General features: G+C 43.1%; 1 protein-coding gene across 2 annotated transcripts in view; it reads left to right on the forward strand.

Annotated features, from left to right (window-relative positions):
• LOC143767738 (uncharacterized) overlaps positions 1–24,476 on the forward strand; it is a 70,487-nt gene that overhangs the window by 5,484 nt on the left and 40,527 nt on the right. The window contains exon 7 of one of the 2 annotated variants that reach the window (XM_077256246.1): positions 18,628–20,093. The exons of the other annotated variant lie outside the window; for it this stretch is intronic. Within the exon in view, the coding sequence (XP_077112361.1) occupies positions 18,628–19,898 (1,271 nt within the window). The 3' untranslated portion in view covers positions 19,899–20,093. Of the gene's footprint in view, positions 1–18,627; positions 20,094–24,476 lie in introns of those variants that run through there. 2 annotated transcript variants of the gene reach the window in all.

Consider the following 24,476-nt stretch of genomic DNA (forward strand, 5'->3'; position numbering starts at 1 on the left):
ACAACGAACGATGGAACACATTATGAATAGCAAACGATGCCGGGAGGTCCAAACGAAATGACACAGGGTTAAGGACTTCCAAAATCTTGCCCACCTACAAGCAGTACTTTCTGATGGCCGTATGCTGCATCTATGGACAACGGTCTCACCATTAGCCTCCTGATGAACTGTTATCTTGGCAGGGAAACGCGTTGAGGCGTGAAAGGATCACATAAACACCAGATAAGAGAATTTGATTCCACTGTGGTTTTGGTTATATGCTGGGTAGAGTGCAATAGGGGAGATACTCGGATGTTAAAATGTTTTGGGTAACTGCATAATAATAAATCATCGCATATACTGCTACTCTGTTGATAGTAATGAATATCTTGGAGGGCACACGTGCAATAAATTTGTACAACAACTTGATATATATAACACCATCTTTATAAGCAGTGTGCTGGAGGGCATCTGTGCAATACCCTGTGCAATAGATTGTTGTACATAGATACTGCTTCTCCGTTGATAGTAATGAGTATTTTGGAGGGCACACGTACAATAAATTCGTGCAATAACTTGATGTATATAACACCATCTTTATAAGCAGTGTGCTGGAGGGCATCTATGCAATACCCTGTGCATTAGATTGTTGAACATGGATACTGCTACTCTGTTGAACTTAAGGAGTATGCTGGAGGGCACATATGCAATAAATCTGTGTAAATAATTTACTATATTATCTTTGAAAGTAGCTAGCTGGAGGGATATTTTGTGCAATAGACCGTCATATATACACTGCCACTCCGCTGGTGCAAGGAGTATGCTAAGGGCACATGTGCAATAAAAACTGTGCAATAATCTGTTGTATATAATACAATTTCTGTAAGAAGGCTTGGAGGGCATTTGTGCAATATATTGTACAATAGACCGCAGCACATAAGATTACCTTGACAAATTTCAAGGGGACTGTATGATATCTGTCATGCGGCACTTTAGTTAAGGTAGTACGATTAGAAGCAGTCTGCTGGGGGGCATCTGTATTAAATCTTGTGCAAGAGACTGCCGTACATAACACTACCTACAAACTATAAAGGGTCTGCACAGTATCTGTAACGCGGCATTGTATTTAAAATTATAACTTTAGTATACACAGAGTAAAACACTCCCCTGACCCATCTTGGTTGTATATCTTTTACTGTCCCTTTCTTTCCTTCCCCCCCCCCCCTCCTCTTCTCCCCCCTCCCCCTCCCTCCCAAGTCTGAATCAGTCCTAAGGGCTGCATGGTTAGACGGGATAGGGTGAGTGGATAGGGCTATTGAGGAGCAGCCGACGAGAGCAGGGGCGCCACAGGCGTGTTTATTTAGGGGTGCCAACCTCCGCAGCCAGGTAGGGACAGGCTTATTAGGGTTTGAGAGGGTCAGTTATACTAGGCATTCCTGAGCATATCAAACCACCATTCTATATATCTATATGGCTGTTTTTTGTGATCATTAATTTGATATAAGGGCTACCAATTTTCTGGCAGTGTAGGCCAACTGACTATATTCATTATTGAGGTGGCCATCACATTTGATATTCATCCCTACTGTTCACCACCCTCCTTTCCATTTCAATTTCCGGCGGCACGTCTTTTTGTTGAACGGGCCTTTCTTGCTGTCCTCCTGGTTATATAGGGTCTGGTAGATCATACCAGGACGAGCCGCCGATGAGTGGGGGCGCCAATTTGCGTCCAAGCTAGGGTGCCAACCTCCACTGCTAGGAAGGGTGGACCAGGGATTTTTAGGGATTAATAGGAGCCCCATTTTTTGTTTTTTGGTGTAGGTTTGTGGTTTTTTTTTGTCTATTACAATTTTAAACAATTTTCTAATAAAGTATTTTTAGGTATAGTCGGTTTTTGAAATAAGTATCCACCACAACATCCACTCCAGGACAGTCAGAAGACTCCACCTGACCCGAGGAAAAACGAGGATGAAACCCTGAATTACAAAAAAAAGCGAAACCAAAGTAGCAGAACTAGCCCGATTATTAAGGGCAAACTCGGCCAATGGCAAAAGTCACCCAGTCGTCCTGATAAGCAGAAACAAAACATCTTAAATAGGTTTCCAAAGTCTGATTCGTGCGCTCGGTTTGGCCATTCGTCTGAGGATGGAAGGCCGACGAAAAAGACAAATTAATGCCCATCTTAGCACAAAAGGTCCGCCAAAATCTAGACACAAACTGGGATCCTCTGTCGGAAACAATATTTTCAGGGATCCCGTGCAAACGAACCACATTTTGAAAAAACAGAGGAACCAACTCGGAGGAGGAAGGCAACTTAGGCAAGGGCACCAAATGGACCATTTTAGAAAAACGATCACACACCACCCAAATGACGGACATTCTCTGAGAGACAGGGAGATCTGAAATAAAATCCATGGAAATGTGCGTCCAAGGCCTCTTCGGGACAGGCAAAGGCAACAACAAGCCACTGGCACGAGAACAGCAAGGCTTAGCCCGAGCACAAATTCCACAAGACTGCACAAAGGAACGCACATCCCGCGACAAGGAAGGCCACCAGAAGGACCTAGCCACCAAATCTCTGGTACCAAAATTCCCAGGATGGCCTGCCAACACCGAAGAATGAACCTCAGAAATAACTCTGCTGGTCCATCTATCTGGGACAAACAGTCTCTCCGGTGGACAACGGTCAGGTCTATCCGCCTGAAACTCCTGCAGCACTCGTCGCAAAGCTGGGGAGATGGCAGACAAAATCACCCCTTCTCTGAGGATACCAGCTGGCTCTGAATCACTAGGAGAGTCAGGCACAAAACTCCTAGAAAGAGCATCAGCCTTCACATTCTTCGAAACAGGCAGGTATGAGACCACGAAATCAAAACGAGAGAAAAACAATGACCAACGAGCCTGTCTAGGATTCAGCCGCTTGGCCGACTCGAGATAAATCAAATTCTTGTGATCAGTCAAGACCACCACACAATGCTTAGCTCCCTCGAGCCAATGTCGCCACTCCTCAAATGCCCACTTCATAGCCAACAACTCCCGATTACCAACATCATAATTCCACTCGGCAGGCGAAAACTTTCTTGAAACGAAAGCACATGGCTTCATCACAGAGCCATCAGAGCTTCTCTGCGACAAAACAGCCCCCGCTCCAATCTCAGAAGCATCAACCTCGACCTGGAAAGGAAGGGAGACGTCTGGCTGACATAAGACCGGAGCCGAAGAAAACCGGCGCTTCAGCTCCCGAAAGGCCTCCACAGCCGCAGGAGACCAATTAGTAACATCAGAACCCTTCTTGGTCAAATCCGTCAATAGCTTAACAACAGCAGAAAAATTAGTGATGAAGCGACGGTAAAAATTAGCAAAACCCAAAAACTTCTGAAGACTCTTAACAGATGTAGGCTGAGTCCAGTCATGAATAGCCTGAACCTTGACTGGGTCCATCTCAATAGCAGAAGGAGAAAAAATGAAACCCAAAAAAGAGACCTTCTGGACTCCAAAAATACATTTTGAGCCCTTCACAAATAAAGCATTGGCACGCAGGACCTGAAACACCATCCTGACCTGCTTAACATGGGACTCCCAATCATCCGAAAAAAACAGAATATCATCCAGATACACAATCATAAATTTATCCAGATATTCACGGAAGATGTCGTGCATAAAGGACTGAAAGACAGAAGGAGCGTTAGAAAGTCCAAAAGGCATCACCAAGTACTCAAAATGGCCTTCGGGCGTATTAAATGCAGTTTTCCATTCATCACCCTGCTTAATACGCACAAGGTTATACGCACCACGAAGATCTATCTTGGTGAACCAACTAGACCCCCTAATGCGAGCAAACAGATCAGATAACAATGGCAAAGGATATTGAAATTTGACCGTGATTTTGTTTAGAAGGCGATAATCAATACAAGGTCTCAAGGAACCATCCTTCTTAGCCATAAAAAAGAACCCCGCACCAAGAGGGGAGGAGGAGGGGCGAATAAGTCCTTTCTCCAAAGACTCCTTTATATAACTCCGCATAGCAGCATGCTCCGGCACTGACAAATTGAAAAGTCGTCCCTTAGGAAACTTACTACCAGGAATCAAATTTATAGCACAATCACAATCCCTATGAGGAGGTAGAGAACTGAGTTTGGGCTCATCAAATACATCCTGGTAATCTGACAAAAACGCAGGGACCTCAGAAGGAGTGGATGAAGCAATTGACACCACAGGAGCGTCGCCATGAATTCCCTGACAACCCCAACTTGACACAGACATTGCTTTCCAATCCAGGACTGGATTATGAGTCTGCAACCATGGCAGGCCCAACACGACAACATCATGCAAATTATGCAATACAAGAAAGGGAATCACCTCCTGATGAACAGGAGTCATGCACATGGTCACTTGTGTCCAGTACTGAGGTTTATTCGTAGCCAATGGTGTAGCATCAATTCCCCTTAGTGGAATAGGGAATTTTAAAGCCTCCAAAACAAAACCACAGCGCCTGGCAAATGACAAATCCATCAGACTCAGGGCAGCACCTGAATCCACAAAAGCCATAACCGGGTAAGATGACAGGGAACAAATCAGGGTAACAGACAAAATAAACTTAGGCTGTAAAGTACCGATGGTGACAGATTTATCAATCTTTTTTGTGCGCTTAGAGCATGCTGAGATAACATGAGCTGAGTCACCACAGTAAAAGCACAACCCATTTTGCCATCTATAATTTTGCCGTTCACTTCTGGTCAGAATTCTATCACATTGCATAGACTCAGGTGTCTGTTCAGAAGACACCGCCAAATGGTGCGCAGGTTTGCGCTCCCGCAAACGCCGATCAATCTGAATGGCCAGAGTCATTGACTCATTCAGACCTGCAGGCGTAGGGAACCCCACCATGACATTCTTAATGGCTTCAGAAAGACCTTTTCTGAAATTTGCAGCCAGGGCACACTCATTCCATTGAGTAAGCACCGACCATTTCCGAAATTTCTGGCAGTACACCTCTGCATCATCTTGCCCCTGAGAGAGGGCCAACAACGCTTTTTCAGCCTGCTTCTCAAGATTAGGTTCCTCATAGAGCAATCCAAGGGCCAGAAAAAACGCATCCACACTGAGCAACGCAGGATCCCCTGGAGCCAATGCAAAAGCCCAATCTTGAGGATCGCCACGCAAGAAAGAAATAATAATCTTAACTTGCTGAACAGAATCCCCAGAGGAACGAGGTTTCAAAGAAAGAAACAACTTGCAATTGTTCTTAAAATTCAGGAACCTAGATCTATCTCCAGAAAACAACTCCGGAATAGGTATTCTAGGCTCTGACATAGGACTGTGCACAACAAAATCCTGAATACTTTGTACCCTTGCAGCAAGATGATCTACACTGGAGGCTAAACTCTGGATATTCATATCAGCAGCTGAACTCAGAGCCACACCAAGATTAAGAGGAGGAGAGAAGCCAGACACACAGCAGCTAGACACACGGCAGCAAAAAAAATTAAAAATATCTCCAAGCTTCTTTTCTCCTGCTTCTGCCATGCAATTAACACTTTATAGGCCGGCTGTACTGTTATGATCCTAGTGGCAAGGATCGCAGGTCGGACTAGCTAAGTAACTGAACAGACTACTAGCTCTGGGGAAGTGGTAACTAGATTGACCGCAACCTGATCCTATCCGCAAACAACTATAGGCAGCCGTGGAACGTTACCTAAAAAATCCTAGACGTCTCTTCACGGCCTGAGAAATTGACTATTCCTGAAGGGAAAGTATGTCCTCACTTGCCTCAGTGGAAGACCCCAAAGATATAGAATAGCCCCCCACAAATATTAACGGTGAGTTAAGGGGAAAGCACAAACGCAGAGATGAAATCAGATTTAGCAAATGAGGCCCGCTAATACTAGATAGCAGAAAATAGGAAGAGAACTGTGCGGTCAATGAAAAACCCTATTCAAAATATCCACGCAGAGATTGCTCGAGCCCCCGCACCAACTAACGGTGCGGGGGAAGCAACTCCGTACCCCAGAGCTTACCAGCAAAAAGAAATCACATGTTAGCAAGCTGAACTAGACTCATCATACACAGAAATCATATTGCAGGCAGATGAGCAAAAAATATTCAAACAGAACTTAGCTTATCCTGAAGAGGCAGAAAACGAGATAATCAGGAGTAATCAGAATAGCACTGAATACATTGACAGCCGGCAACAAGTGGAAATGAAGCAGGGCTAAATAGGAGCCTCCCTGGTGAATAACGAGGCAGCTGATCCAGCCAGACCCGCAGGATAATAAACCAAACCACCAGGGGGAGCCAAAAAACCAAAGTCACACAATACCATCTGTGACCACAAGAGGGAGCCTGAAAACGGAGTTCACAACAGAGCATAGTGAGAAGGAGCTGGTGATCCACAGTGTCAAATGCGGCAGAGAGATCCAGGGGAATCAGTAGAGAGCAATGACCTTTGGATTTAGCTGTTATTAGATCATTACAGACTTTAGTGAGGGCAGTTTCAGTGGAGTGTGAAGAGCTGAAACCAGATTGTAAGGGGTCGAGAAGAGAGTAATCCGAGAGATAGCGGATTAGACGGGAGAGGACCAAGCGTTCCAGGAGTTTAGAGATGAAGGAAAGGTTAGAGACAGGTCTGTAGTTAGTTAGCAGTGCAGTTCTGGTCCAGGGATGGCTTTTTAAGTAAAGGGGTTATGATGGCATGTTTAAATGAGGAGGGAAAGATACCTAAAGAAAGAGTGAGGTTAAATATTTTAGTCAGGTGAGTGGTGACCACTGGTGAGAGAGACTGCAGGAAATATCGGGGTCACTGTTGCAGGTTGTAGGCTGAGCAGAAGAGAGGCGCTTGGAAACTTCTTCTGAAACAGGCTCAAAGATGTCTAGTGAGCTTGAGGTGCGGCAGGGAAGGGGATCCAGGCACTGAGGAGATTGGGCTGAGATATCCTGATGGATGTGGTTGATTTTTCTAGGAAATAAGTGGCCAGATCCTCACCACTGAGATTGGTGATGGGGGCCTGTACTTTTGGTTTCAGGAGGGAGTTTAAGGTTTCAAAAAGTCATTTTCGGTTGTTGGATAGTGAGGTGATGAGGGTGGTGAATTAGGATTGTTTGGCCAGATAAAGGGCAGACTTATAGGTTTTGAGCATGAACTTGTAGTAGATGAAGTCTTCTGCTAAGAGAGATTTTCTCCACTGCCACTCTGCACACCTTGAGCAACGCTGAAGAAAGCGTGTTTGCATAGTGTGCCAGGGCTCCTGTTGTCTGTGTCGGGTCTTTCTGCATGTAGAAGGTGCTGCTTCATCTAGGGCATTCTTCAGTGTATTATTGAAGTGTGACAATGCTAAGTCTGGATAGGAGAGGGAGGGGGCTAAAGATGTGTGGAGATTGTCCATAAGCTGCTGGGTATTAATGGTACGTGTATTCCGATAAGTGTGGTAAGTGGGGGTGTCCTGGGTGAGGAGACAATTCTTGACAGAGAAGGATAGAAGGTTGTGGTCCGAGAGCGGGAGAGGGGAGTTAGTAAAGTCGTGCCGCAATCCGGGACGGGAGAAGACCAGGTCCAGAGTATTCCCGTCCTCATGCGTAGGAGAATTAGTAAACTGTGAGAGGCCAAATGAAGAAGTTAGAGAAAGATGAGAGGCAGAGGGGATCATTGATGGGTATGTTAAAGTCTCCCATGATGAGGGTGGGGATGTCACAGGATAGAAAGTGAGTAAGCCAGGTGGCAAAGTGGTCTAGAAACAGGCGGGAGGAGCCTGGAGGGCGATAAACAACCGCCACTTGCCAGGTGAAGGGCTTAAAGAGTCTGACGGCGTGGACTTCAAAGGAAGGAAATGTAAGTAAGGGAACCGGGGGGATGACCTGGAAAGTTATTGTGATGAAAGGAGCAAACCAACACCTCCACCCTGTCTGTTCTCATGTCTGGTGGTATGTGAAAATTTCAGCCCACCAAATGAGAGAGCGGCAGCGGCGGTGGTGTCTGAGTGCTGGATCCAGGTTTCTGTAATAGCCAGAAGGTTAGGGGAATTAGAGAGGAAAACATCGTGAATGTAAGTTAGTTTTTTACACACAGACTGTGCATTCCAGAGAGCACAGTGGAAAGCGATAGGAAAAGGCATTTACTGAATGTTAATAAGATTAGCAGGGTTTCTATATGCAGCTGGAGGAGAGTAATGTATGCTGGTGGAAGGAGGCCCAGGGTTGGGGGAGATGTCTCCTGCAACTAGTAGAAGGAGAAAAAACAGAAAGAGCAGATGGCGGGATGATTTGTATGAACGTTTTGAGTGCTGCATGGAGGTAGTGGATGGTTTGGAGTGGGTAAGAGATGTCAGTAGAGCCTCAGAGTTATACATGGAGAGGGGAGAAGGGAGGGGTGGATATAGAGAGAGTGCCCAGAATGTGTTAAAGGGCGGGCGAGTTGTGAGAAAGCAGAAGTAAAAACAAATAAGAAGCAGATTGATATGATAAATGCATCATGTAGTAGTATGACTGACCAAGAAACATGATTGTTTGAAAAACTTATGCACCTTACCTGTCTCCTGCCCTGTCCAAATGTCAGCTTCAATGCCATTGTCTAACTGTCAAGCACTTGATTCTGTTGCATGTAATATCTGTTGCACATGCGACCCCGCGTGCGTGCTATCCCAGCCATGCTAAATATATAGCTTTGAACACTTTAAATCTGAAACCAAAAGTCAGCACACAAATCGATAATGGATAATTTACCATGAGCAAAGCTTGCTAGATATGGTTCTGTTTACACTTGCAGTCAGCACACAAATGGATGATGGATAAATTACCTGTGTGAAGAAGAGAAGAGAGTAACATCAGCTTCAATGCCATTGTCTAACTGCCAAGCACTTGACCCTGTTGCACTTAATATCTGTTGCACACGCGACCCCACGTGCGTGCTATCCCAGCCAGACTATATATATATATATATATATATATATATATATATATATATATATATATATATATATATATCGTAAACTACAAAGTCAAATGACAGCGTACGTAGAATGTGCTGACAAGTTAGAAAATCATTTACAGAAAAATATTATGATAGTCCTCTAAGAGAAAGCGGAGAGAAATGATGCTGTTGGCTTCCTAGAACCCTGATATCTTAATGGATGAATCTACCTTCTCTCCCTTCTGTGCTGCTGAATGTGCTCATATGGTCTCTACAAGACCAGGTCCAGTCTTTCTGGCCAAACTTCATTTTTATGATTGACAACATTGAATGTGCAGTGAGGGCCAAGTCTGAATTTCTGTACAATAACAACAGAGATTCCCTTTATCCTGACTTTTCAATCTCTTTTAAAACTGTCTACGCACTTTTTTCCTCCAAAAATGTGGAGGAAAATAAGGGGGGGGTGCGTCTTATAGTCCGGATGTACAGGGTCTGGCTGTGATAGGGAGGTGGGGGTGCGGCATTGGCAGAGCAGCGGGTCACAGAGACAGCAGTCGGCTACTGTGGTTAATTCATTTGCCCGCTGTTAAAGAGAAATGAAGATTCACTGCATTCCACGCCCTTGGGCGTGGAGGGCAATGAATAGTCATTTCTCATTAGCATCCTGGTATGATTGGCCCCATCCCCGTTCTGATATGCATGGCCCCATCCTTATCCTGGTATGATTGGCCCCCATCCCCATCCTGGTATGCAAGGCCCATCAGAAAACATTGAAAAAACCAAAAACCAAACCATTACACTTACCTTCCCGGCGCTCCCTCGCAGCGTCCTGCTCCATTTCCAGCAGCTGCTTTATGCTTGTAAGCTGTGCATGGGAGGTACGTCATGTGCTGCTTGCAAACCGTAGGGTAGCTGCCGGAATACTCACTATGTATGCTGGGACTGTATGCGCGGAGTGCAGTGAGTATTCATTGCTCTTCAGTAGCATGCACAGTGTCAGCCAGAGCCTTCCTGCAGCTGCCAGTTGTCATGTGTTCCCGCTTCTAAAGAGAAATGAATATTCACTTTGCTCCACGCCCATGGAGCTCATTTCTCTTAAGTAGCGGGAACACATGACCATGCACACCAGGATGGGGATGAGGGGGATCATTCTTACCAGGATAGGGATAAGGGAACCATGCATACCAGGATGAGGTGGCCGTGCATACCAGGATAGGGATGAGGAGCCATGAATACCATGATAGGGATGAGGAGCTATGCATACCAGAATGGTGATTAGGGGGCCATACATGCCCAGATAGTGATGAGAGGGCCATGAATACCAGGATAGGGATGAGGAGATCATGCATATCAGGATAGGGATGAGGAGCCATGAATACCAGGATAGGGATGAGGAGCCATGAATACCAGGATAGGGATGAGGAGCCATGCATACCAGGATAGGGATGAGAAGCTATGCATATCGGAATGGGGATAAGGGGGCCATACATACCAGGATAGAGATGAGGGGGCCATGTGTATCAGGAGGGGGATGATGGGGCCATGTATAGGAGGATAGAGGATATTAAGTACAAAATTGACCACATTTTTTGCTTCATTTTTTTTCCAAAGTTCCTCCTCTAAAACCTAGGCGCGTCTTATAGTCCGAAAACTACTGTAACTTCAAGGGGGATTCTTATGAACTACATAAAATCCATTACACCTGTTCCACGATATATCTATCTCTAAGCTGTGCATGGCTTATGGCTTATGGCTGTGATATACATTTATTCACGCCTGCAGGAGATGTGTTGGCATGGCTTGAGCCCTGGTTTCATGGATTCAGTCCACGTCATAAATTCCATTGTTTTCGATCCTGAGGAATTCAGATTACTGCACAATCTCTCCTGAAATGGAGGCGTTAATACTTTCTCTACTCCTCTGGTCACGTCTCATAGTAGCTCCAATGGTCCACCATAAGTGAGTGCAACTCCAGTTTAGTGTTGGAGTCCTCCCCTCGTACATACGTTGTTGTTGGGAATGTAATTTTTTCATTCTATGTCTTTTTTTTACCTGTTCATTCTGTATGATAGTTTGATTGTGGTGGGATTGATCTGTCTGACTGTAACTCCCTGATGGTCTTTAAAAATGATCTCCATTGCATCTTCCAAATGCCAAGATCTAATTTTACAACACCTCAGCTCTGTACTATAAGGTTATGTGTGCACGTTGCGATTTGCTTGCAGAAATTTATGCAAGGTTTCTGCATCCCTTGGCAGAAAAACGCTGTGTAAAATCCACGCGTTTTCTATGTGGATTTATATGCATTTTGTAAGCTATATAAAGATATATTATTTAAAAAAGTGATGTAATTTCCTTGTTCAACCTCTTCTTTTTCATTCTCCATTGAAGATCATAATATCATTACATACCATGTTCAAATTTATAATGTTCACAGACACAAAACAAATATAATTGAATACTATATTTTTCGGATTATAAGACACACTATATACCCTACTGGCCCGGTGGAGCAGGGTCGCTGCTGGAGGAGGCAAGAGTGGAGCATTGCTGCAGGCTGGGGTGAGGGAGATTTCCGATGTGCGCCGCTGCGGGTAAAAATGACTGCGGTGTGGGGGGCTCTGCTGGCATTTTGTGAAAGCCCAGAGCCCCCCCCAGTACATCCATTAATGCGATGTGGCGGCCTGTGGGACAATGGCCGCCGGGGGTAGAGCATGCTCAGATTGAGCACTACCGCTATGTGAGAACTCTCCCAAGCAGTGGTGCCGTAAGATAGTAGCGCACTGGAGCTGATCAGCTGTTGAACTCCAGGGAACTCTCACGGGGGCTCAGTGATACACTGCGGGAGCAATTATCTCCTGTCAGTGTATCGCCAGAGGCCAGATAGAGCGGTCACATCTCCCGTGGGACACTCGGTATTAAATGGACTACGGCGGACTGGGAGTATTTGTTGGTTTATTATTTTTGATTGTTTCCAGGAGACGCGGGTGTCGGGATTAGGGGTTCGGTGTATGTATTTATTGGATGTGAATATGTAAATGTTTTGATCTACAATTTGATCCACAGGTGTCAGATGATGAGACTATTCTTCCATCATCGGCTCATGCTGCCTCTGTTATATGTGACAAAAGATGTAGCGTATGAGAGTAGTAGTCCCATCAGATGACGCCTGGGTTCACACGTCACATGGGTACACACACAGACAGACACACATACATATTCTCCACCCACACACAGAGACACGCACACAAGCTCCGTCCACACACTCTTCCTCCTTCTGACATAGTAACATAGTTAGCAAGGCCGAAAAAAGATATTTGTCCATCCAGTTCAGCCTATATTCTGTCAAAATAAATCCCCAGATCTACGTCCTTCTAAAGAACCTAATAACTGTGAGACACAATATTGTTACCCTCCAAGAAGACATCCAGGCCTCTCTTGAACCCCTTGACTGAGTTCGCCATCACCACCTCCTCAGGCAAGAAATTCCAGATTCTCACTGCCCTAACAGTAAAGATAAGAATCCTCTTCTATGTTGGTGGAAAAACCTTCTCTCCTCCAGACGCAGAGAATGCCCCCATGTGACCGTCACCTTCCTTGGTATAAACAGATCCTTGGAGAAATATTTATATTGTCCCCTTACAGTGGGTATGAAAAGTATTCAGACCCCTTTAAATTTTTCACTCTTTGTTTCATAGAAGCCATTTGGTAAATTCCAAAAAGTTAAAATTTTTTCTCATTAATGTACACTCTGCACCCCATCTTGACTAAAAAGACAGAAATGTGGAAATTTTTGCATATTTATTAAAAAAGAAAAACTGAAATATCACATGGTCATAAACATTCAGACCCTTTGCTCAGACACTCATATTTAAGTCAGATGCTGTCCATTTCCTTGTGATCCTCCTTGAGATGGTTCTACTCCTTCATTGGAGTCCAGCTGTGTTTAGTTAACCTGATAGGACTTGATTTGCAAAGGCACACACCTGTCTATATAAGACCTCATAGCTCACAGAGCATGTCAGACCAAATGAGAATCATGAGGTCAAAGGATCTGGCCAAGGAGCTCAGAGACAGAATTGTGGCAAGGCACAGATATGGCCAACGTTACAAAAGAATTTCTGCAGTACTCAAGGTTCCTAAGAGCACAGTGGCTTCCATAGTCCTTAAATGAAAGAAGTTTGGGACCACCAGAAGTCTTCCCCAACCTAGCCGTCCAGCCAAACTGAGCAATCGTGGAAGAAGAGCCTTTGTGAGAGAGGTAAAGAAGAACCCCAAGATCACTGTGGCTGAGCTCCAGAGATGAAGAATGGAGATGGGAGAAAGCTATACAAAGTCAGCTATCACTGCAGCCCTCCACCAATCGGACCTTTATGGCAGAGTGGCCCGACGGAAGCCTCTCCTCAGTTCAAGACATATGAAAGCCCGCATAGAGTTTGCGAAAAAAAACATGAAGGACTCCAAGACTATGAGAAATAAGATTCTCTGGTCTGATGACATGAAGATAGACCTGTTTGGTGATAATTGTAAACAGTATGTGTGGAGAAAAACAGGCACTGCTCATCATCTGCCCAATACAATCCCAACAGTGGAGCATCATGCTATGGGGGTGTTTTTCAGTTGCAGGGACAGGATGACTGCCATTGAAGGAAACATGAATGCGGCAAAGTATAGAGATATCTTGGATGAAAACCTCTTCCAGAGTTCTCTGGACCTCAGACGCGGCTGAAGGTCCACCTTCCAACAAGACAATGACCCTAAGCACACGGCTAAAATAACAAAGGAGTGGCTTCAGAACAACTCTGACCATTCTTGACTGGCCCAGCCAGAGCCATGACCTAAACCCCAATTGAGCATCTCTGGAGAGACCTGAAAATAGCTGTCCACCAACGTTCACCATCCAACCTGACGGAACTGGAAGGATCTGCAGGGAAGAATGGCAGAGGATCCCCAAATTCAGGTTTAAAAACTTGTTGCATCATTCCCAAGAAGACTCACGGCTGTACTAGCTCAAAAAGGTGCTTCTACTCAATACTGAGCAAAGGTTCTGAATACTTATGACCATGTGATCTTTCAGTTTTTCTTTTTTAATACATTTTCAAAAATGTCAACATTTCTGGGTTTTTTCAGTCAACATGGGGTGCAGAGTGTACATTAATGAGAAAAAAAATTAACTTTTTTTAATTTACCAGATGGCTGCAACGAAACAGAGTGAAAAATTTAAAGGAGTCTGAATACTGTCCATACCCACTGTATATCCTAATACATGGCTATTAGATCGCCCCTCAGTCTTCTTTTTTCTAGACTAAATAATCGTAATTTTGATAATCTCTCTGGGTATTGTAGTTCCCCCATCCCCTTTATTAATTTTGTTGCCCTCCTTTGTACTCGCTCTAGTTCCATTATATCCTTCCTGAGCACCGGTGCCCAAAACTGTACACAGTACTCATGTGCGGTCTAACCAGGGATTTGTACAGAGGCAGTATAATGCTCTCATCATGTGTATCCAGACGTCTTTTAAAACACCCCATGATCCTGTTTGCCTTGGCAGCCGCTGCCTGGCACTGACTGCTCCAGGTAAGTTTATCGTTAACTAGGATCCCCAAGTCCTTCTCCATGTCAGATTTACCCAGTGGTTTCCTGTTCAGTGTGTAATGGTGATATTGATTCCTTCTTCCCATGTGTATAACCTTACATTTATCATTGTTAAACCGCATCTGCCACCTCTCGGCCCAAGTTTCCAACTTATCCAGATCCATCTGTAGCAGAATACTATCTTCTCTTGTATGGACTGCTTTACATAGTTTTGTATCATCCACAAATATTGATATTTTACTGTGTAAACCTTCTACCAGATCGTTAATAAATATGTTGAAGAGAATAGGTCCCAACATCAACCCATGCGGTACCCCACTGGTCACAGCGACCCAGTTAGAGAATATACCATTTATAACCACCCTCTGCTTTCTTTCACGAAGACTATCTATCACTTTCTATCATTTCCCATTGACAATTCGCAGCATTTTTCACAGAAAATACGCAGCAAATCCGCAAACCTTTTTACACCTTTGTTTTTGCTGCCGATTTGACTGACTCAATGGAAATCAATGGGTGCAAAGAAGCTGCAGATCCGCAAAAAGAATTGACATGCTGCGGAAAATAAAAGGCTGCAAATAAGGATGGAAATTTCTGGATCATGTGCACAACACTTCAGGAATGTAACTGATTAACATTGCTTAAGTAATCCATTGTGTTTTTGGAGCATTTCAGCGCTGAAAAAAACGCTGTAGAAACGCTACAAATCTGCATCGTGTGCACATAGCCTAATAAATAGTTATCATGTGATATAAAATATTGTCCCTTACGATAGTTTAGATTGCCAAGAGCCACAGAGCCTCATACTCTAATTACCTCAGAGAGGCTTCACCATTAGTTACTCAATTTTCTTTATACCTAAGAAGGCTATTCAGCTTGATCATTTCAGTAGATGTGTTATTGTCTATAGTCAAAGTTTTGCCCATCACTCTTTAACTTCTTTAACCCCTCTACATCTGGACTTGCACAGAGATCTCTAGGTTGGACCACGCTGTTACTTGCTTTTCTGTAGTGTAAGATAGTAAGAAGAATAGTATGGTAGTCAGATCACGACCATGATGTCAGAGAAAATACAAAATCAAAAGACACAAGAATAGTCAGTAAACGTGCCGGGGTCATAACAGGAAACAAATACACCGTGTACCAAATTATTATGCAAATTATATTTTTCTTGGATTTTCCTAAATGGTCGGTGCAAATGACAGTCCGTCTAAGAAAAGTCATCACTCTTTAGATTATACATCGAATTTTATTGAAGAAACCTCCCAATGATAACAGTATAATCTCCAAAATGAATAAAAACTCAAAATGCACTGTTACAAATTATTAGGCACAGTAGAATTTCTAAACATTTGATATGTTTTAAAGAACTGAAAATTCTCATTTAGGAGGTCACATTCACTGAACAAAAAAGCTATTTCACTCCAAAACATCCTAACAGGCCAAGTTACATGTTAACATAGGAACCCTTCTTTGATATCACCTCTCCTCAATTCTTGCATCCATTGAACTTGTGAGATTTTGGAGAGTTTCTGCTTGTATTTCTTTGCATGAAGTCAGAATAGCCTCCAGAGCTGCTGTTTTGATGTGAACTGCCTCCCACCTTCATAGATCTTTTGCTTGATGATACTCCAAAGGTTCTCTATAGGGTTGAGGTCAGGGGAAGATGGTGGCCACACCATGAGTTTATCTCCTTTTATGCCCATAGCAGCCAATGACTCAGAGGTATTCTTTGCAGCATGAGATGGTGCATTGTCATACATGAAGATGATTTTGCTCCTGAAGGCACGTTTCTGCTTCTTATACCATGGAAGAAAGTTGTCAGTCAGAAACTCTATATACTTTGCAGAGGTCACTTTCACACCTTGAGGAACCTTAAAGGGCCCTACCAGCTGTTTCCCCATGATTCCGGCCCAAAATATGACTCCTCCACCTCCTTGCTGATGTCACAGCCTTGTTGGGACATGGTGGCCATCCACTACTCCATCCATGTGGACCATCCAGGGTTGCTCGACACTCATCAGTAAACAAGACTGTTTGAAAATTTGTCTTCATGTATGTCTGGGCCCACTGCAACCATTTCTGCTTGTGAACACTTTGTAGAGGTGGACTAATTGTAGGTTTATGCACCACAGCAAGCCTTTGAAGGATCCTATACCTTGAGGTTTGAGGGACTCCAGAGGCACCAGCAGCTTCAAATATCTGTTTGCTGCTTTGTAATGGTATTTTGGCAGCTGCTCTCTTAATCCAATGAATTTGTCTGGCAGAAACCTTCCTCATTATGCCTTTATCTGCATGAATCTCTTCACAGTATGATGATCACTCTTAAGTTTTCGTGAATATCTAATGTTTTCATACCTTGTCCAAGGCATTGCACTATTTGATGCTTTTCGGCAGCAGAGATCCTTTTTCTTTCCCACGTTACTTGAAAACTGTGGCCTGCTTAATAATGTGGAACATCATTTTTAAGTAGTTTTCCTTTAATTAGAGTCACCTGGAAAACTAATTATCCCATGTGTTTAAGATTGATTTCAGTGATTCATTGAGCCCTGAGACACAATACCAACCATGAGTTTTTTTGAAAAACAAAACAATTACATCTTTATGACACTTAAATCCAATTTGCATAATAATTTGGAACACGGTGTAAACAAGTCAGGAGCTGAACACAGAGGACTGAACCAGAGGAGAACAAGGCTGTATCTGGCAGTTTCCGGCAATATGTTTTGGGCTTTAGTAGGGTTTGGTACTTTCCAATTGGGTGAAGCAGGGAAGAGATTACTTCAGCTGAATAACACACACACTCATAGTGTAAGACCGGATGGTACTACATGTCCCAGGTACCCTAACCTTAATGGCTGGACAGAACCGGTGCCACTCATAGCTTCTGGTTCTGATATCTCCTCCATTACCAGCTCCGCCTGCAGAATGAATAAGGCAGCGCCTGTTGACAGAAACAGACATCTCAATAGCAGGTTCCAGAGGAGATAGGACACACCATTTGCTCTAAAATGACAAAATGTCAGAAAGCCAGAGCAGTAAAAATCCCCCAAACGTGACTACATTTTGGACAGTGTAATCCTCAATGAATTGGTGTATAGGAGTAGTAACTATTTTGATTCCACAGGCACTTCCAGGTGATTAGCACTCAATGGATGTTGGAGAGTAAAAATTGCAAATATGCAATTTTATTACTCAGCACGTAGTGCCCAGATTGTGCTTCAGGACACACACCGTAAATTAAGTGGGTTCTTGTCACTGCAGCAATACCAAATACATAGATGCTAAATGTGGTTTGTGTACACTGCAAGGCTCAGAAGTGAGGGGGAAATTTGACTTTGGGAGAGAGGATATTGCTGGATTGGTTTATGGAAGCAATGTTGCTTTTCAAGAGCCTCTGAGCCACTAAATAATGTGGAAACCTCTTTTTTTTCATTGACAAATGATAGACCTGAGTGGGGACTTGTTTTTTGTAAGATGAGTGGAACTTATTTTGGTACTTTTTTCACCTACATAACATTTTGATGGCTTTTTATTCCATATTTGTCAACAGCAGAAAAGTGTTTGGCACCACTGCGCCACCTTTACCTCAAAGAGATGAAATGAGGTTACCCACACTAAAGCATGAATGCCAGATAGCCTCCAAAAACACCGCTGTAGGTGCTCAATCCATATGGGAAAAAAACATGCAGGGAATCCACAATAAACAAAGAAAATAATGGATGGCACTCACCAATGCGGTTATTTCTTGCTTTATTAGACGCTGGGCAGCTGAGGCACGGGAGACATGTGCAAGGTACGGACTACAGCTGTTTCGCGCTCTAGTCCGTACCTTGCACATGTCTCCTGTGCCTGAGCCGCACAGCGTCTAATAAAGCAAGAAATAACCGCATTGGTGCGTGCCATCCATTATTTTCTTCGTTTATTGTGTATTTCATATTTGTGAGTCAGAATGAACAAACAGTTGAACACCATGCTCCTTTTGTTCATGCTGTTTTCTATTAGACTGTGAACTGTCATTGTCTTGGTGAATAATTCAAATTTTTTTTACAGAACCTGCCATTGTTCCAGACAGTTTAACTAGAAATGTTAAAAAATATAAAATTTGAGGATATTTTATTCTAAAATAATAATTGTTTTTTTCTTGGTAGGTGACTGTACCAAGAAATCAGAGGGACAGCTGACATCTTCAATTTTTAAATCCGATGATCTTGAGATCCATCAGGATACAATTAGAGTGAATGCCATTACTCCACATATACCATCATCCCTTCACAGCAAAGATCTGTCATCTGATCCTTTGAAACAGGTCTTGTCTTCTGATTCATTACCAACTACTAAAGCAAATCATAGTCGCAAAATAAACATTAAAAAACAAATTACTTATAAATCAAAAAATCCATTATCATGTTCAGAATATGGAAATAGTTTTCCCCTCGAAAAGCCTTTTCTTAAACATAAAAAAATTCACACAGCAGAGAATAGATTTTCTTGTTCCAAGTGTGGGAAATGTGTTAACTGTATATCAGTTTTTGTTAAGCACCAGAGAACTCACACAGGGGAGAAGCCTTTTTCCTGTTCAGAATGTGGGAAATGTTTCAACCAGAAATCAGATTTGGTTAGGCACCAGAGAACTCACACAGGGGAGAAGCCATTTTCATGTTCAGAATGTGGGAAATATTTTACACAGAAATCAAAACTTGTTTGTCACCAGAGAACGCACACAGGGGAGAAGCCTTTTTCCTGTTCCGAATGTGGGAAATGTTTTAACCAAAAAGAGAATCTTGTTACACACCAAAGAACTCACACACGAGAGAAGCCATTTTCCTGTTCCGAATGTGGGAAATGTTTTAACCAAAAAGAGAATCTTGTTACACACCAAAGAACTCACACAGGAGAGAAGCCGTTTTCCTGTTCAGAATGTGGAAAATGCTTTATCCATAAATCAGATTTGGTTAGGCACCAGAGAACCCACACAGGGGAGAAACCTTTTACCTGTTTAGAATGTGGGAAATATTTTAACCAGAAATCAGATTTGGTTAAGCACCAGAGAACTCACACAGGAGAGAAGCCTTTTTCATGTTCAGAATGTGGGAAATGTTTTATAAATAAATCAAATCTTATCACACATCAAAGAACTCACACAGGGGACAAGCCTTTTTCATGTTCAGAATGTGGGAAATATTTTAACCAGAAATCATATTTGGTTAAGCACCAGAGAACTCACACAGGGGAGAAGCCTTTTTCATGTTCAGAATGTGGGAAATGTTTTACAAATAAATCAAATCTTATCACACATCAAAGAACTCACACAGGGGACAAGCCTTTTTCGTGTTCAGAATGTGGGAAATGTTTTACCCGAAAAGCGCATCTTGATCACCACCAGAGAACTCACCCAGAGAAGGCTTTTTCAGGTCCTTAATGTGGGAAATGTTTTCAACGGAATTCAACTCTTAAAAAACATCAGAGGAGGCGAGCAGGGGAGAAGCCTTTTTCATGTTCAGAATGTTGGAAATGTTTTAACTGAAGATTGTATTTTCTTAAAGGGGTTGTGCACTACTATGACAATCCTTTGTCATTCATCATGTATGGCTTTGTTAAAATAAAAAAAATTCATACTCGCCTTCCGTGCCGATGCTGTTCCAGCGGTGTCGGCACTCGCGTTCCCGGGGCTCATATGACGTTGTTACATTACATAAGCCCTGCAACCAGTCAGCTCCGGCTTTACTTTCTGCGCCTTCGGATGTGTTGGAACATCAACAGGAAACCTGGGCTGCTACTTCTCTTTGATTAAGTCTTATTGTTCAATTTGTCCAAAGGTGAGAACAGTGACGCCTGTGCTAATTGGACGCAGGGTTCATATGACATAACTACCGTATTTTTCAGATTATAAGATGCACTTTTTTGCCCAAAATTTCAGGGGGAAATGGGGGTGTGTCTTATAATGCGGACGTACCTTACCAGCCGCGGTGGAGCAGGGTCCCTGGGTCGCTGCTGGAGGAGGCAAGAGTGGAGCGTTGCAGGCTGGGATGAGGGGGTGTTCAGATGTGCGGTGCATTGCTGCGGGTGTTCGGCACTGTGGGGGGCTCTGCTGACATTTTGTGAAAGCCTGGAGCCCCCGCAATTACATGCTTTCCTATGCGGTGGAGATCCCGAGATCTCCAATAGTTATATTAGTTTGCATGTGTACTGGCCCTACTTATATCATTTAACCTGTAATGATCATACCACAAGTGTTCATGAAGCCAGAAATTGCCATATGTTATCTCTCAGGAGTACTCTAGATGAGTTTGCGAGCTTGATACAATGTTTGCAAAAGACCTACAGTCATCGGGGATGGATTTGAGATCTATGGATTCCCCAATTATCCCAATATGCATATTTTGGAGTTTGCTTGGATTTGCATGCCAAATAACCTTTTTATTAAAGCTAATGTGTTTTTCCTGTAGGAGCCTAATCTCCTGCACTCCAGAACATGTGTAACAAGTGCTCATCTCCAGTTCCACCTCTTGGACAATCTACATTCGAACATACTCCAATTCTAAGGAGAAAAGTCAGTGTTCTTTATACTGTATGAACAAGGTGTACCTCCACCAGTCGCTGATTTTGCCATAATGGGGTAAAATTAGAGTATTCCCTTATCTCCAACAGTCTCTCCCCTGTCCCACATGTTGTACATCTAAGGTCGGTCTCTCTATCTGTACTTAGTGCCCACCTCCAGCACATATATGGGTGACGCACATTTTATGTCTTGAAGGACAAGACTACCATTCTTGCCCACATTCTCTCTTTTTCCCACCCATGAAAATGTTGTATCTGCGAAGCTATAAAATGGATCCATGGATCAGGAATCTCCAAACGTCCCTCAGTTTTGTCCCTTTGAAGTGATGCTAGTTTTATCCTTGCATTTCGCTTGCACCATATCAGTTCTCTGAACAATGACTATATACGGTAGTCTGTAATATTAGACCTGACCACCACACCGAGATATTTAATCTGTTCCACCACTTGTGTCTGAGCTGGTGCAATTGTTTCCATATGTGGCAGAGGGTCAGTGGGAACATACAGTGCCTTGCGAAAGTATTCGGCTCCCTGGAACTTTTCAACCTTTTCCCACATATCATGCTTCAAACATAAAGATACCAAATGTAAATTTTTGGTGAAGAATCAACAAGTGGAACACAATTTAGAAGTTGAACGAAATTTATTGGTTATTTTAAATTTTTGTGGAAAATAAAAAACTGAAAAGTGGGACGTGCAATATTATTCGGACCCTTTAACTTAATACTTTGTTGCACCACCTTTTTCTGCGATTACAGCTGCAAGTCACTTGGGGTATGTCTCTCAGTTTTGTACATCGAGAGGCTGAAATTCTTGCCCATTCTTCCTTGGCAAACAGCTCGTGCTCAGCGATGTTTGATAGAGATCATTTGTGAACCGCAGTTTTCAGCTCTTTCCACAGATTCTCGATTGGATTGAGGTCTGGACTTAGACTTGGCCATTCTAAAACCTGGATACATTTATTTGTGAACCATTCCATTGTAGATTTTGCTTTATGTTTGGGATCATTTCCTTGTTGGAAGACAAATCTCCGTCTCCCAGTCTCAGGTCTTTTGCAGACTCCAACAGGTTTTTTTTCAAGAATGGTCCTATATTTGGCTCCATCCATCTTCCCATCAATTTTAACCATCTTCCCTGTCCCTGCTAAACAAAATCAGGCCCAAACCATGATGCTGCCACCACCATGTTTGACAGTGGGGATGGTATGTTCAGGGTGATGAGCTGTGTTGCCATTATGCCAAACATATTGTTTGGTATTGTTGCCAAAAAGTTTGATTTTTGGTTTCATCTGACCAGATCACCTTCTTCTACATGTTTGGTGTGTCTCCCAGGTGGCTTGTTGCAAACTTTAAACGACACTTTTTATGGATATCTTTGAGAAATGGCTTTCTTCTTGCCACTCTTCCATAAAGGCCAGATTTGTGCAGTCATACAAAAAATCATGAAGCACATCGTTCCATTGTGGCCGAGAGCAGAAGAGTGAAGATCTCCCAAAATTAGTGCCCAGACTCACTGGGTCAACAGGACAACTCTAATAATCATAGAGCAAGACAACAAAACGGAGTATAAAAATCCCAAAAAACATAGTAATCATGAAAAAAGAGACTGTATTTATACAGATATACATATAAATTAATAGATAACAAACATTGTAACCCAAACAGTGAGGAAATATGGAGGAGACATGAAGGTATGCTGGATTTAGGTAGGAAAATCAAAGTACATCCTGAGCAAGCTACACATTAGTGACCATCATAGCACAGTACTACCTGCATGGTAAAAGGAGTTCAGTGAAATAAATGGGTGCCAAACCCGCAGTACCACGCAAATCACTCCCAATAGACTGGTCGTTCATGCATGCTTACCCATAGGTAAAAGGATGGCAATCCCACTTGGACCCAGCAGCCACTTGACGCGCGTTTTGCGGTCCTGCTTTAGCAAAAGGGGTTGTTACTTTGCTTTTCATTACCTAAATCCAGCATACCTTCATGTCTCCTCCATATTTCCTCACTTTTTGGGTTACTATGTTTGTAATCTATTAATTTATATGTATATCTGTATTAATAAAGTCTCTTTTTTCATGATTGCTATGTTTTTTTTAGATTTTTATACTCCGATTTGTGCAGTGTACGATTAATTGTTGTCCTATGGACAGGCTGTCCCACCTCAGCTGTAGATCTCTGCTGTTCATCCAGAGTGATCATGGGCCTCTTGGCTGCATCTCTGATTTTCTTCTCCTTCTTTGAGATGAAAGTTTAGAGAGACGGCCGGGTCTTGGCAGATTTGCAGTGGTATGATTCTCCGTCCATTTCAATATGATCGCTTGCACAGTGCTTTTTGGGATGTTTAAAGTTTTGGAAATCATTTTGTATCCAAATCCAGCTTTAAACTTCTCCACAACTGTATCACGGACCTGCCTGTTATGTTCCTTGGTCTTCATGATGCTCTCTGTGCTTCAAACAGAACCCTGAGACTATCACAGAGCAGGTGCATTTATACGGAGACGTGATTACACACAGGTGGATTATATTTATCATCATTAGGCATTTAGGACAACATTAGATCATTCCGAGATCCACAATGAACTTCTGGAGTGAGTTTGCTGTACTGAAAGTAAAGGGGCCGAATAATATTGCATGCCCCACTTTTCATTAAATAACCAATACATTTCATTCAACTTCACAGTTGTGTTCCACTTGTTGTTGATTCTTCACCAAAAATGTACATTTGGTATCTTTATGTTTGAAGCATATGTAGGAAAAGGTTGAAAAGTTCCAGGGAGCCGAATACTTTCGCAAAGCGCTGTAGATGATTTATCACAATTGATGTTTAGGCCTGATCTCGGACCAAACTCCTTTATATCTGTCATTATTGGGGCCACAGATGACTTTATATCGACCCCACACAGTAATGTTATCAGCACAGACTCACCTTCTCTATGATGTTATTACACATAAAACCAATGAAGTCCTTGGAATCTCTCAGTTTACATGCCAGTGGCTCATTCCTAATGGAACTAGGAGAGGTGAGAGCGGGCGCTCCTGTCGTGTATGCCCTGCTCAACTAACATGGCCCTGACAATCGATCATTTACTCTCAATCTAGCGGACGGTGACCCATAGAGAACATTGACCCAATTTATAAACTTATGACCAAATCCCATTTTGCCCAACACTTTCCATAAATAATTCAACTGGACGCAGTTTATTTCCCTATTGGCGAGTACTTTGGCTAATATTTCACTATCTGCAGGGAGTCGGGATATCGGAGGATACGAGTCTGGGACTCCAGGTTTCTCCCGGACAACAATTGCTTCATTCATAGATGTGGGCGATCTTCCTACTGATGCGGCTCCTCAAAGACCCCAATAATTTTGGTATCAAGATCCCCCCATATTCTTTATAGGATTCTCCTGGGATACCATTGGACCCTGGGGCTTC

This window comes from Ranitomeya variabilis, chromosome 4 (genome assembly GCF_051348905.1).
Source record: "Ranitomeya variabilis isolate aRanVar5 chromosome 4, aRanVar5.hap1, whole genome shotgun sequence".
Lineage (NCBI taxonomy): Eukaryota > Metazoa > Chordata > Amphibia > Anura > Dendrobatidae > Ranitomeya > Ranitomeya variabilis.